The following is a 14863-nucleotide window of genomic DNA, read 5'->3' as shown; positions in this document are numbered from 1 at the left end:
TGTGCAACTTTTGTTTACAAAAGGCTAAAAGCCAAACAGAAATGTGATTTTTATTCATAATGTTCCATACATTTTCAACGACAGAAACAAAATTAAAACTTAAATTTGTAATCATGACAGCCCTACCGTTACCGGTCAACATCGATATCGGCAAAAGAGTTGGTTGAAGGGAAAATGGTTAAAGTTACAGGGGTTTTTACCTGTAAGCTTACCATAATCACAGTAAACATTATCATGTCATATTCAAGAGCTTTTTTTAAAACTAACTCCATTCACTTTCAGTTCAGCACAGCTGAGGTGTGTGTGTGTCAGTGTCCAGCTGACGCTCGTTGATACTCGTTAACGTTACTCACATCAAGGCAATTATGTTACGTTTCTGCAGATTCTGAACAATTATTTCTTATAATGAAGATTTATTTGTTTCCCTGTTTTTTCTTGCACAAAAGGGGGAAATAATAGCACCAAAAACTAAATAAACAAATATCGTAGCGGCTATCGGCTAAATTGTTATTTTAAACATCAGTATTGGCCAAGAATTTATATCGGTGCATCCCTACTGTAAAGTAATGGTTTTGGACATACAAGGTTTCCACCCCGTCAGTGACATATTGTTTCAGCACAACATCCATCATAATGCGATAGGATCGCAGAAACATAATGGCTTTAACTCCTTTCTGCCTGATGGCCTGTAGTACTGAAGAACCTGAAGATTAAAATGATACACTTAACGCTGAGATACATGCATGACCATGGCATACCTTCATAGCACATTTACTGACTTCACCTGTCATCATGTTTCACATTACTGCCAGCGCTGGACAAAGTACTGAACCCCAGTACTTCAGCCAAAGTAAAGGTCAATAATTGCCTAACTACAAGTCAGTTGCTCTGTCAAAAGTATAATATTTGTCTTTGAAATGTCAGTAGTGGAGTGAAAGTCATCCAAAAATACAAATACTCAACTAAAGTTGAGATAAAAATGTGCTTGAGTCCACATTCGTCAAAAAACTGCAGATCTACACGCTCACAAAGAGTCGGCTAAGACATTTGGTGTAGAGGGAAAAAAGGAGGGGACCGAATACAGATCCCTGAGGGACCCACGTTAAACAAGGTATACAGGGGTTTGAGTGAATGAATAAAGATTGTTCTTATTATGAATAATATGGAAGAATGTACAATTGCAAAGACGGTGATGATTTCTGCACACAAACTATGTCCAACGTTTTATATTCAGGACCAACAAAAACAGCAGTAGAATAAAAGTGTATGTTTTTTTCCACCACAAAAGCAACTATCCATCTGTACACTGTCATACACACATTGTCATACACACATTGACCATCCATTAACACACACGCACACGCACACGCACACACACACACACACACACACACACACACACGCACCCCTTCCTAAACAAAACTAAAGCCATAAAACATCAACTCATGTACCTTGCTACACAAACACACACATACCTTCCTCAGCACCACTAAAGACATAAACACTCCTGTTCACACCCATTCTTTACGGCCACGCACATGCACGAATGCACACGCACGCACACGCACACACACACACACACACACACACACACACACACACACACACACACACACACAGAAATACATGTGCACAGACATTCACACAGATATATGCAAGAAGATAATCATCATAAATAACATATACAACACACTCTGCTAAATCACTTGAATGCACTTTGGGCGCTATGTCAACATGGTCTCTCTCTCCCTCCCTCTCCCTCTCTCTCTCTCTCTCTGGTTGAAAGGTAAATGGAGGATGTTGCATCATGTCGTCCTCGCAGGGAAACCAGCGGATGAAATATTTAGTGCAGCCACTGCACCGCCATGCGAGTCACAACACACAGCGATAACAACAACAACACACAAAACACACACACACACACACACACACACACACACACACACACACATCAGCAAACACGCGGCAGTGTGTCCCACCCTGTCTCACACGCAACCTTCCATCCATATTTTGTTGCTGTCGGGCAGAAACGTCTCATCTCCATATTTTAACTTTTTGTGTTCATTCGTAAATTAACCCACTGAGACCTGAAGCCGATTCTACATGTCTCCTAAATCTCAACAGTTTTCTGAAAAGCGTATGCTTCTATATCAGTGGTGCTCAATCTTTTTCATGTCAAGGACCCCCAAAACTATATGTATTTGGCCACGGACCCCCATCAAAAAATATTTTGTTCCAGGGACCCCCCAGAAGCAAAGATTTGAGTTAAAAATGTTTGCTTTAAAAATATATATATTCAAAGATTTGCACACATTTTCACGAATTTTCAAAAATAGCAGATCTACAAGCTCGTAGCGCGGCACTCGGTGCCGCGCTATGAGCTTGTATATCTGCTATTTTTGAATAGCCCAAAGTGTAAAATAATGCTTTTTAGCTCAAATCTAAAAATGACACAGTTCCAGCTCTTAATGGGTTAAAGCCCTACGTGATCACACTACACAAAAGCATCAAACAAGCTCAAAACGCGGCTCGACATACAAGCTCAAGGTTCAAGGTTGTACTTCATGGTTACATTTTGTGTACAGGTACTTAAGAGTCAAACTTATTTTGGTTTGGCTTCCTTCAGACAACGCAGCAGCATAGGTAATAACAACAATAAAATAATGATAGAAAACGCACAAAGATTTAAAGAAAAGAGAGTGCAAAAAGAGAATAAAAAGAGCATCATCAAGTGCAAAGTGCATAAAAAGAAAAAAAAAACTCCAACAGCAAAAACTCCAACAGCATTTGTTTCTTCAGTAGCTGCTACCTACAGCATGGGTTCCCAAACTTTTCAGCCCGCGACCCCAAAATAATGCGGCCATTGACTCGCGACCCCACCTAACTCTGGCGATAATTTATGCATATAAACTTGCACATTCGGTGCGCATTTGCAATGTATTAAAATGGTAAAATGTACTATTTGTAATAAGTATTTCATCCATTCTGTTGAATTAAAAAGTTTTTGTTTTTGGGGGGGTCGTGAAAATAATTTCGCGACCCCACTGTCAGTGTCCCGCAACTGACCCCAACTTTGGGAACCCCTGACCTACAGTATCGTTGTGTAAAAACAACTTCACAGTATATTCTATATACAGCAGATAAGGTACAGTAGGTGCCGTTCAGGCATAATAGTGCAAGAAAAGGACGATATGTGCTGCGAGATCTGCAATTATTTAAAAAAAATTGAAAGGTCTTGAAAAGTGTGAACACAACTGATTTAGAAGGCATTTGTAGAATCAGCCTCAGGTCTCAGGGGGGGGGCCTGGAGAACGAGGTGCGCGTTGGGGCCCTATGGTCTTAGGGGGGGCCTGGAGAACGAGGTGCGCGCTGGGGCCCTATGGTCTTAGGGGGGGGCCTGGAGAACGAGGTGCACGCTGGGGCCCTATGACTGCTGGGATGAGGTGCTATAGGGTAAGGGTAGGGGGGTGGGGGGGGGGGGGGTAGGCGGTGGCTGTTGGTGCAGCTGTCCCACTCCGGGGTAACATAAGACCTTATTAGAGTCCATTAGTCCCTCTCTGAAACTAATAAGAGATTGTCAAATACATAGAAACATTCACACAAAGCCCCCCCCCCCTCCCCGAGACAGAGGGAGGGTAGGGGTCACATCATGGACGCCCCCCTGGTTGCCTATGTGTCTTTGTGTTCACATTTTCATTTCTGTCCCATCCAGATTGGAATCAGATTGGTTTCTTATCACGTCTGAACACCTTGAATCCACATGGGAACCGATTTCCGTGACTCAGATTAGAACCCACGGTCCTGGATGATTTTTAAATCAGATTTATACATTTGTTTCGGACACCGATGGCCCGAATTATACTTTGTCGTGGGTGACGGTGTCTCTCACCGAGAATAGCCGATCTATGAGTTCACAACATGTCACATTACGACGTGGTGTGAGCTTGAGTCAATGTACTTATAGTTACTCTCCCACCACCGCTGTTTGAATATCCATGTTGTCGGTCAAAAAAAAACTAAATTAATTATTAATTATTATCTTAGTTATACTACAGTGTCACACAAAAGTAGCAAAAATAACAGATCTTTGAGCTCGAAACATGTAGCATTGAGATGCGTTTTGAGCTTGTAGATCGGCATTTTTTGCCATTTTTGGAATTTTAATCGTGCAAAGTAACCGTTCCAACCGACATCGACAATATGTTTTTCGACATTCCTCAGCCTCATGAAACCCTTTCTAAACCTGAGGAGTAATCCCCCCCCCCCAAATACCAGCAGCTCATTCTGAGAGCCGCTGGTGAAGGCATTTTGAATATTATATTCTAGGAGCTGTACAAACTCTTCAACCCAACAGCTGTGGCAGAGTCACTCCCTCCTGTCTCTCCGCTGTCTGGAGGGTGGTGAGACGGGCCGGGGGCCGGGCCCCTGGCCCCCCCGGGCTGGGGGTTGTGGGGGGCCCCCCCCCCAGGGACAGAGGGGTTTCCCTGCAGGGCCCCTGGCGGCAGGGGTCAGGACCTGGGAGTGACTGTCTTTGATCTTTAATTAACACCGGGGCATGGCCCAGGAGAGCAGAGGAGAGAGACAGAGCGATCTGCTAATTAAGTACGAGCGTAAGCGACAGACAGAGTGAAAGGGCTTATACACAGTGGTGTAAAGTAACTAAGTACATTTACTCAAGTACTGTACTTAGGTAAAATGTTGAGGTACTTTTACTTTACTGGAGTATTTCCAATTGTCTATACTTTTAGTTCTACTCCACTACATCTCAGAGGCAAATATTGTACTTTTACTCCACTACGATTATTTGAAACCTTGTTTGTGAGCTTGTCGATCTGCTATTTTGGCAAATGCTCAAAATATTTTTCAAGTGAAAGTGAAAGTGGTTAAGTGTGGCTGTGGGTTTTATAAATATTGAACCAATGGAAAGTATACTAAACAAGAGATTGTGACTAAATAATAACTACATTGGATCCATTGGATCACAGGTTATTTTTTCCCCCCATTGCTTGAAAGGTAACAGTTTTGGACATGCACGGTTTCCACCCGACACAAAGTGACACGATGTAACAGATGTTCAGAAAGACAGGAGGGCGGACAGACAGACAGACAGACAGACAGACAGACAGACAGAGAGACAGACAGACAGACAGACAGACAGACAGACAGGACGAGAAGAGGTTTTGCGTTTGTTTGAAGACAGAAAGTGTGTGAGTGAGGCCAGTTTCACATTTGGTTACGATTGCTACGAGCACGATGTCCCTCGGGCATACAGACACACAGAGAGAGGTCCAACTTCACCAACACCAACACCCTGGTCCCAAACACTCCATCAACCCCCCCCCCCCCCCCCCCCCCCCCCCAACTCTCCTCTCCTCTCGTTGACCTCTCACCCCATTAACCCCATCCTGACCACCACACTTCCCAAATACCTCCTCAGTAGGCCAGTTGATGAAGTGACACAGGACACACACACACACACACACACAGCCAAACATATGGAAGCATGCACACATCCGCCAACACTATAGTAAAAGACACTGATGCGACTGCAAAACACATGTTTTGTATGCACGAGCACACACACACACACACACACACACACACACACACAGGTTTTCCAAAGTTCAGACGTCAGAAGGAGTATCAAAGAGTAACAACCAAACAGATTCAACGCCTGGGATTCGAACCGAGGTCTCCCACGCAGAAAGGGACACTAAAGCCAAACATCTTATCCACTAGGCTAAAGGGGTGTCCCCACTCTTGTGCCGGGGGGCTGTTTGGTCTTCAGGCAGAGGTTTTTGAGCCACTCCTGCTACACTCACCCCACGTTGACCTTCCCCCGCAGTGGCACGGCACCATTGTAACACCCGGGAATCGAACCGGGGGTCCCCTGCTCGGTTAAGGGACACTTAAGTCAAACATCTTATCCACTAGCCCAAAGGTGAATCTGCTATTTTCAAAAGATGCTTATACATTTGAAAACTTGAAATGGGACATTCTGCATAATGAGTACTTTTACTTTTGGTACTTTAAGTACATTTTGATGACAACGCTTTTGTGCTTTTACTCAAGTACATTTTGAATTCCGTACTTGTAACGGAGTAGTATTTCTACATTGCAGTGTTGAGACTTTAACTTACGTGAAAAATGGGAGTACTTTTTCCACCACTGGCTCAAGAGCCACAAAGAACACGGCAAATCAAACCCGGATATGTACAATAAAGTCAAACATCTTATCCACTAGCCTAACCCATTAAGACCTGGAACGCATCTGTGTCACTTTAGATTTCTTTGGGCTATTCAAAAATAGCAGATCTACAAGCTCATAGCGCGGCACCGAGTGCCGCGCCATGAGCTTGTAGATCTGCTATTTTTGAAAAATCTTGAAACATTTTTTTTTTTGGGATTATTTTCAAAAAACATTTTTAAGAATCGCCTCAGGTCTTAATGGGCTAAAGGAAAATCCCCCTCTTGGCCAGAAGAGATATTAGACTTCATGGTCTTCGGGGCATATAGGCAGGGGTGCACATAACTTTTTAGGTCTGGTGCTCAGAAGCGCACCTGGAGATGTGACTTGGTGCGCAAGAAATAAATGGTCCCGTCAGCACGGTGCCCACCGGACAGTTTTGTCAACGGGGAGCTGTTGGTGCGCAAAAGCGCCTCGCGTCGTCTGATGTGGTGCTCATTTTTTATTTTGGGTGCGCATGCGCACCTGCGCACCAGTTATGTGCACCCCTGCATATAGGCTCTGAGCCACATAGAAGACAAAGCAAATCAAACCCCCGGGGCCGGGCGAGTGAATCCACAAAAAAACACAACGAATACCGGTCTCTTACTTTGACAGGCGCTGCCGCGGTCCTCGTAGCCCGGCTCGCACAGGCACTTCCCGATGGGCACCAGCCACTCGCCCTCCGTGCTGCAGTACATGCGCGGCGCCTCCTCCTCCCGGGAGTGGTTGACGCACGAGCCCTTCACCTCCACCAGGGACTGCGAGTCCGTGGGTACGGTGTCGGGGAAGGAGGCCAGGTTGCGCACGGTGCGCGGGCACTTCTTGAAGTAGACGCGCACCGACACCAGCGCCACGCACGCCCCCACGTCCTGGAAGGCCAGGTAGAAGCCCTTGCGGCTCATGGGGCCCACCTCGCGCACCTCCGTGTTCAGCTTGAGGATGCGGTCGCCCAGGTCCATCTGGGTGAAGCTCTCGTCGGCCGCGATGGTGTCGATCTTGGAGAACTGGTGCTCCCTGCGGGGAAAAAAGGTTGTTACGTGTTAACTCCAGTGGTGGGAAAAGTATACTCATATTGTTTACTTAAGTAAAAGTATTAATGCTGCAGTGTAGAAATACTCTGTTGCAAGTGAAAGTAAGGTAATCAAAATGGACTTGAGTAAAAGTGCAAAAGTATTGGTATCAAAATGTACTCAAAGTACCAAAAGTAAAAGTACTCATTGTGCAGAATGTCCCATTTCACAAGTTCAAAGTGTATAAACGTTTTTTTGAAAATAGCAGATCTACAAGCTCACAATGGCGACGTAGTGTGAGCTTGCAGATCTGCTATTTTCAAATGGCCAATAGGGCTGAAGTGGTTAGTATGTTTTGTAATAATAATCAAAATCTACAAAGTAACTAACTAAAGTCTTCAAATTGTAGTGGAGGAAAAGTACAATATTTGCCTCTGAGATGTAGTGGAGTATAGAAGTAAAAGTGTACTGAAAATTCGACGTACTCAAGTAAAGTAAAAAATACCAAAAAAAGTACAGTACTCGAGTAAATCTACTTAGTTAATTTCCACCACTGTAAATCGCATAACATGATCGCCGGGCCTGTGGCCGTCCGTCCGTCCGTCCGTCCGGCCGTCTGGGGGCCAGAGATCATTAAAAACCTCATAAACTGTCACAATAATAACCGTGCCTGAAGTGGCCCTGGTCTCCGGGGTCCTCGTCGCTCTCCTGGTAGAGCAGGTTGAAGGTCTCCTTGCAGGTGCCCAGCACCAGCGGGATGGAGTTGCAGTCCCTCAGCGTGAACTTCAGCTCCACGTAGACCTTCTGGGCCGAGCGCCGCGGGATCCAGTTGGTCCTCAGCCAGTTGTTCTGGCTGTACTCCATCACGTTGCACACCTGGAAGGTGCGGATGGGCGTGTAGTGCTCGTCCACGCCACTGATCTCCTCCCACTGAGAAGAGACAAGGAGAGAGAGTGAGATGGGGTTATTCTAGTTACAGTGGTGGAAAAAATAATCACATTTTTTACTTAACCCATTAAGACCTGAGGCGATTGTTGATTTTTTTTTTCCTACGTTTTTTGAAAAAAATCTAAAAACTTTTTTTTCAGGATTTTTCAAAAATAGCAGATCTACAAGCTCATAGTGCGGCACTCGGTGCCGCGCTATGAGCTTGTATATCTGCTATTTTTGAATAGCCAAAGAAATCTTAAAGTGACACAGATGCGTTCCGGGTCTTAATGGGTTAAGTAAAAGTACCACTACTGCAACGTAGAAATGCTCCGTTACAAGTAAAAGTCCGGAATTACAAATTGACTTGAGTAAAAGTACAAAAGTATTTGTATCAAAATATACTTAAGGTACCAGAAGTAGAAAGTACTCATGATGCAGAATGTCCCTTTTCACAAGTTTTCAGATGTATAACATTTAAAAAAATATCTTTTGAAAATAGCAGATCTACAAGCTCACAACGTGTCGCGTCGCGACACGTTGTGAGCTTGTAGATCGGCTATTTTCAAATGGCCGAAATGTGGGTTGAAGTGGTTAATGTATGTTTTGTAATAATGATCAAAATCTACAAAGTAACTGCTAACTAAAGTTTTCAAATAATTGCAGTGGAGTAAAAGTACAATATATATGCCTCTGAGATGTAGTGGAGTAGAAGTAAAAGTACTGGAAATTGGAAATGCTCCAGTAAAGTAAAAGTACCTCATAAGTGTGCTTAAGTACAGTACTTGAGTAAATGTACTTGTAATGTAGGATAGTTCATCTTGCTGGTTGGGAAGTTGTGACCACTGTGGTGCCGTGCATTGGTAAAAATGCAGAGAGCCTTCTTCTTCTCTTTGAGGGTGTTTATTATAAAACTGGGTTACAGAAGACTGTCCAAAAACACAGTCCCGAATAGCAAATAATAAAACAATAATTATCTTCGATGGTACAGTCCAAAACACAATAAAAAACAGGGAATAATATGTGGAACAGAAAGAAGCTCTTCACTCCTCAAAAGCTGCAAACACACTGAGCTGACAAACTAAAGCCCCACTAATCAACACACCTGGGCTTCACTAAATTGAACACACCTGGCCCTGTAAAGCCAGTCCCTCTCTCTACAGTCTCTAGGCAATCAAGTGATACAATACACATAAAGTCAAACTGACCCACATAGCTAATAGAAAGGAGTCCTTCATCACATACTTGCTTTACACCACTGGTTAACTAAAAAATAATGAAATCACGAAAACTAGAATAAAATTACGGACATAAAAAATAAAAAGGCGAGGCTTTACCAGACAACGATAAATAACTGAAGCTGTATTGTGTGTTTACCAAACTAGACAAAACAAACTGAAGCCATAGAGAAATGTCCTTAGTCTAAATGTTTGTCTGTATACAATAGCTCACAATCATGTGCCACGATGCCACGCGTTGTGAGCTTGTAGCTAAAGAAAGGAAGAAAGAAAGAAAGAAAGACAGAAAGAGGGGTGGGAGAAAGAGGGACATGTGAGAGGATAAAATGAAATTAGAGGGGGGGGGGGGGACGGAGGGATGGGGGAGACGGAACAGACAGGGAAAGGAAGAGAGGAAAACAAAGGAGAGAAAGAGGGAGAGGACGGGACGAAAGGAACGAGAGAAAGGCAGGGAGATGGGGAGGAGGAGGAGAGGAAAGTGAAGAGGAAAGATGGAGGGAGGTGTGTGAGAGGTGGAAAAAGACAAGGGGGATAGAGGGAGAGAGGGAGGGATGAATGGAGCGAGGGATGGGAGAAAAGGGGAGGGGGAAAAGGAGACGGAAGGATTGTGAGAAAGCTAGAAGAAAAAAGAAAGAAAAAAGAAAGAAAGCCATGAACTTGTGTTCAAGCCGTTAAGCATCACAGTTTAATTATTTAGACACAGTCTACTGGAGCTGCATACTAAACATACTAAACATACCGTCACTGTCGGATAGAAACCACGTATGTCCAAAACCCTTCCCTTTTCACTTATTTTATTTTCGTACATTTTTAGAATAGTGAAAATAGACGATCTACCAGCTCACGACGCGTCACGATGTGACGCGTTGTGAGCTTGTAGATCGTCTATTTTCACAACTTGCGTGCAACGCTCTAACGATGAAGCAGGGCATTAATAAAAAAATATATATATAATAATAATAATATCGGAGATGCAAGCTTTCTGCCCGACAGCAAACGATTTAATAAACACTCGATGTGGGAAATCAGACGAAGACGCTGTGTGTGAAAAAATATCTCTCATGGAAAAATAACCCCCCCCATTACACCCCCAAAGACCTCGGAATTGATGGCATAATTAGCGTAATATTTACAAGATCATAGCGTAGACTTCTCACCCTTTTTCTTTTATCTACACAGTAAAATACTGTCACAATATAGAGCTGTTTAACGCTGTTACTGAACACACACTACACCGTAGCAATGACTACATTTTTATTTGCACAACCTTTAACGCTAAAATTTTTTACTGTGCACGGGTAGACTTAAGCTAGCAGCAACTAAAGCGTATTTTCACACTAATTAACAAATTCAGTTGAAAACAAATTCAGCTGGGAAGCGAGAAAGCAAGCATGAGTTTAAGAGAGAGAGAGAGAGAGAGAGAGAGAGAGAGGGAGAGGAGGGAGAAAGAGAGAGGTCAGTCCTTTGATTTCAGCACGGCGGGATACGTTTAATTGATCATTGTGCCTTTTAGCTGCGCCCTCCAGGGTCCAATCAGAAGCCAGAACCAGGAGCCCAGGATGAACGAGGAAATACCTGCAACACTGCGCTCATTGTGGGCCTGAGTGACACTCATTACAACCAATGGGACGCAATGGATTGGGGAAGTTTTTCTTTTTTTTTCCTTTTCCTTTTCCGTCCCCTTGTTACAATTCTGAATGGATGTTTGTCCGAATTAGTAATTCCCTCTTCAGAGAGAGAGCGCGAGAGAGAGAGAGAGAGAGAGAGAGAGAGAGAGAGAGAGAGAGAGAGAGAGAGAGAGAGAGAGAGAGAGAGAGAGAGAGAGAGAGGTATGGATAAGTGGAACCTTGAATTATCACTCAGTTCACACACACACACACACACACACACACACACACACACACACACACACACACAGTGAAGTGTTTCAAGTGAGCTGGTGAGATTCGGCAGGTGTTTTATACCGAGAGAAATGAATGATGCGCTAAAAGTCTGGCTTCGCTATTACGTTAAATGCAGCATGCGTGTGCAAGCGACATTGAGAGACAGACTAAAAGCTCAGAGCAAGTTTAATGAAACACTCTCCACAGAGACAGAGAAACAGGAGAGAGAAACGCAGAGGGTGAGAGAGAGAGAGAGAGAGAGAGAGAGAGAGAGAGAGAGAGAGAGAGAGAGAGAGGGAGAGAGAGGGTGAGGGTGACAGAGAGAGAGAGGGGTGTAAGAGAGAAAAAGAGAGATGGCCAGAGGACAGGAGAGAAAGATGAAGGGAGCGTGAGAGAGGAAGGGGGTGAGAGAGAGTCTTCCTATGTTTAGTCTTTGGGTCAGGATGTGTTTCCCATCAGTTCATCCATCACTGATCACACACACACACACACACACACACACACACACACACACACACACACACACACACACACACACACACACACACACACACACACACACACACACACACACACACACACACACACACACACACACACACACACACCACTTGAACCCCAGCATCTCTTTTCTGGGGGGGAAATTTGCCAGAAAACATCAGTACCAAAGTCAGGCGACCTCACCAAGACAGACAACTATACCGGGGTAGCCTGGTTCCAGACGAATCTGCCTTTGCAAAATTGCATGCACTTTAGCCCTCGGCAGATTAGGTCTGGCCCCCCTCCATAGAGATTTCAATTCTCTCCCTCCGCAGTTGTGCGGAGCCAACCAGGGCCCAGTATCCAAATGTGGGCGGGCTTATCACCTTATTTGGAGCAATGACGTACAAGGAAGCACTGCTCTGATTGGTTCGTTCAAGGAAGCACTGCTCTGATTGGTTTAGGTCTAACCAATAGAGTCCGTTTGGATCTTTTTGTAACCGCCCCTTGGAAGAAAATCTACCGTTGATAGGGACCAGACTAATATCCACGCAGTGTGTCGTGTGATATTGTCTGGCTACGCGAGGCTAATACCGGGGAGTTCCTGAGAAGATGGTTCAGATGATAGAGACAAGCCACAGCCAGACTCCAGCCAAGGTTCAAACCCAAGATGGTGACACTAAAGAGTTTGACATCCTGGCGGGCGTCCTACCGGGTGACACCCTGGCAATGGTGTAACGTAACTAAGTACATTTACTCAAGTACAAGTTCGAGGTACTTTTATTTTGCTGGAGTATTGCCAATTTTCAGTACTTTTACTTCTACTCCACTCTCAGATCCAAATATTGTACTTTTACTCCACTACAATTATTTGAAAACTTTAGTTACTATAGCTACTTTGCAGATATTAATTATCATATTATAAGACATACATTAACCACTTTAGCCCCGTTTTATATATAGGGTATATTTATATATATATATATATATATATATATATATATATATATATAGAAACGATCTATCGCGACGCGTTGTGAGCTTGTAGATCTGCTATTTTCAAACATTTTTGTACTTTTACTTTTGGCACTTTAAGTATATTTTGATGCCAATACTTTTGCACTTTTACTCAAGTAACATTTTGAACACAGGCCTTTTACTTGTAACAGAATATTTCTACATTGTGGTATTGCTACTTTTACTTAAGTAAAATATCTGAGTACTTCTTCCACCACTGGGTGACACCCTGGCCCTTCATGTTTATTGTAGCGATGGATCATGTCTGAGACTCAATGCAATCAGTGGCGGATGAGGAGACACTGGGGTTCAAGCTGGTCCAGAGCATAGACCGTAAAAAATATGGACGAAGGGAAGGGTGACGTCACCCATTGGTTTCTACAGACCGTAAATGAAGCCGATTGTTCAGGAACGTGCAATCCGCCATCTTTAATATATACCATTGGGCACGGCGGAAGTCAAACGCTATTGCTTGAGACCAGACATGTGACCAAAGCGGGGGCGGGACACCAGACATGTGACCAGGGCACCGGAAAACAATCCCCAAAGAATGCTATTGGTTGGGTTACTTGGGTAGCTTGTCAATCAAGAGCGGGGGCGGGGAATGAATGCTACTGGTTGTGTAGGTTGTCAATCAAACCCCTCCTGGAGCATAGCCTACTTTATTGTCAATTTTAGAATAAATGGGACCATAAGAAGCAAAACGCATATCATGATGATTGAAAGGAGACTTTAAACTAGCGACTAGTCTAAAGTTTGTCAAAAACCCATCCGCTTACAATGAGAGAATATTCTTTCTGACACCCGCAGGGGTAAAACAGCGCCATACAAGCCATTCATATGAACTGTCTCTCTTCCGTATCGGCCTCATTGTAAATATGTCAGGCTGGCCCCTTGGTCCCCAGTTAAGATTAGGCGAGTACATCCCATCATGATAACTGACCTCCACTAAGCAGATAATATTGCACTAGTCAGATACAGAAGAGAAAGGAAGAGATATACTGTACTATACTGCCAGTAGAAATGGAGGCCTCAAGCTCAATGCCAAGACAACTTAAAGGTAGGGTAAGTGATATTTTTTGATTAAAACAAAAAGTATTTTGTTAAAAGGTTAAAGCACTATATTCTGATAGTAATCATAGAGTGTTTGTTCAGTAACAGGAGTCGCCCCGTCTCTCCAGCTCTTTAATAAACAGAGAATACATTTTCCGGTAGGTGTCAAAATCTCAGCCAATCAGGTGAAAGTACCCATTTTTAAGCTTCATTTTTATAGTGTTCCAGTTCCAATTTTGTCTGCTCATTTCTTAGTGTCATCACTTCCAATTTCACTTGTTTAATCTGTATCCTGATTGAGTTCTCTATCCTGATTGGATAAAATTGGAAATGAAACTGAAACTGAAACGAAAATGAATTTTCTGTTTTATGAAGAGCTGGAGAGACAAGGAGACTCCTTTTACTGAACAAACACTCTATAGCAATGAGTACTATCAGAATATAGAGCTATTTAACACTTATTTTAACCAAAGAAAATCACTTACCCTACCTTTAAGTAATAGCCTCTAACACACAGAGGACAAAAAACATTGCCACAAGCCAGCGAGGTACAATCATGTTTGTGTTGTGTATTCAAGTGAAGACTATTCAAGAGAAGAGGCAAGACACACTTTATTTTATTTTAAAGGCATTTTCATGGCATCTTTTCAACTGCAAGGTTGATGATGGTTACCATCAACAAGTACATGTTGTAGACTCTCAAGTATGCAAACACGTCTCAAGGTGAAAACTAATTAAAATCGGGTGGGAAATATTTGAGTGTTTTGGTGCTTTTTTCACAATGAAATAGATGAGTTGTGCTGCGTTTTGTCAGACAGTGAGTGTGTGTGTGTGTGTGTGTGTGTGTGTGTGTGTGTGTGTGTGTGTGTGTGTGTGTGTGTGTGTGTGTGTGTGTGTGTGTGTGTGTGTGTGTGTCTGTGCTTTGTGTCAGACAGTGTGTGATGTCCCAGTAAATAGAAACCAGTGGAGCATGGAGCTATGTGCTGTCAGCTGCCTTTACACCAGCATGGGAGATGATTGTGAAAG

At 43.5% G+C, this 14863-nt stretch overlaps 1 protein-coding gene across 1 annotated transcript in view; it reads right to left on the bottom strand.

Annotated features, from left to right (window-relative positions):
* Positions 1–14863, bottom strand: part of epha3 (eph receptor A3) — a 225193-nt gene that overhangs the window by 163953 nt on the left and 46377 nt on the right. Inside the window, exons 3-4 of the mRNA XM_084083917.1 lie at positions 7910–8169; positions 6837–7243 (exon numbers count right to left, since the gene is read on the bottom strand). Coding sequence (XP_083940043.1) covers positions 6837–7243; positions 7910–8169 — 667 coding nt within the window. The remainder of the gene's footprint in view (positions 1–6836; positions 7244–7909; positions 8170–14863) is intronic.

This window comes from Gymnoscopelus microlampas, assembly GCF_963454915.1.
Source record: "Gymnoscopelus microlampas genome assembly, chromosome: 17".
Lineage (NCBI taxonomy): Eukaryota > Metazoa > Chordata > Actinopteri > Myctophiformes > Myctophidae > Gymnoscopelus > Gymnoscopelus microlampas.
Note: the sequence above shows the minus strand (reverse complement) of the source record. Positions and strands in the feature narration are given on the sequence as shown.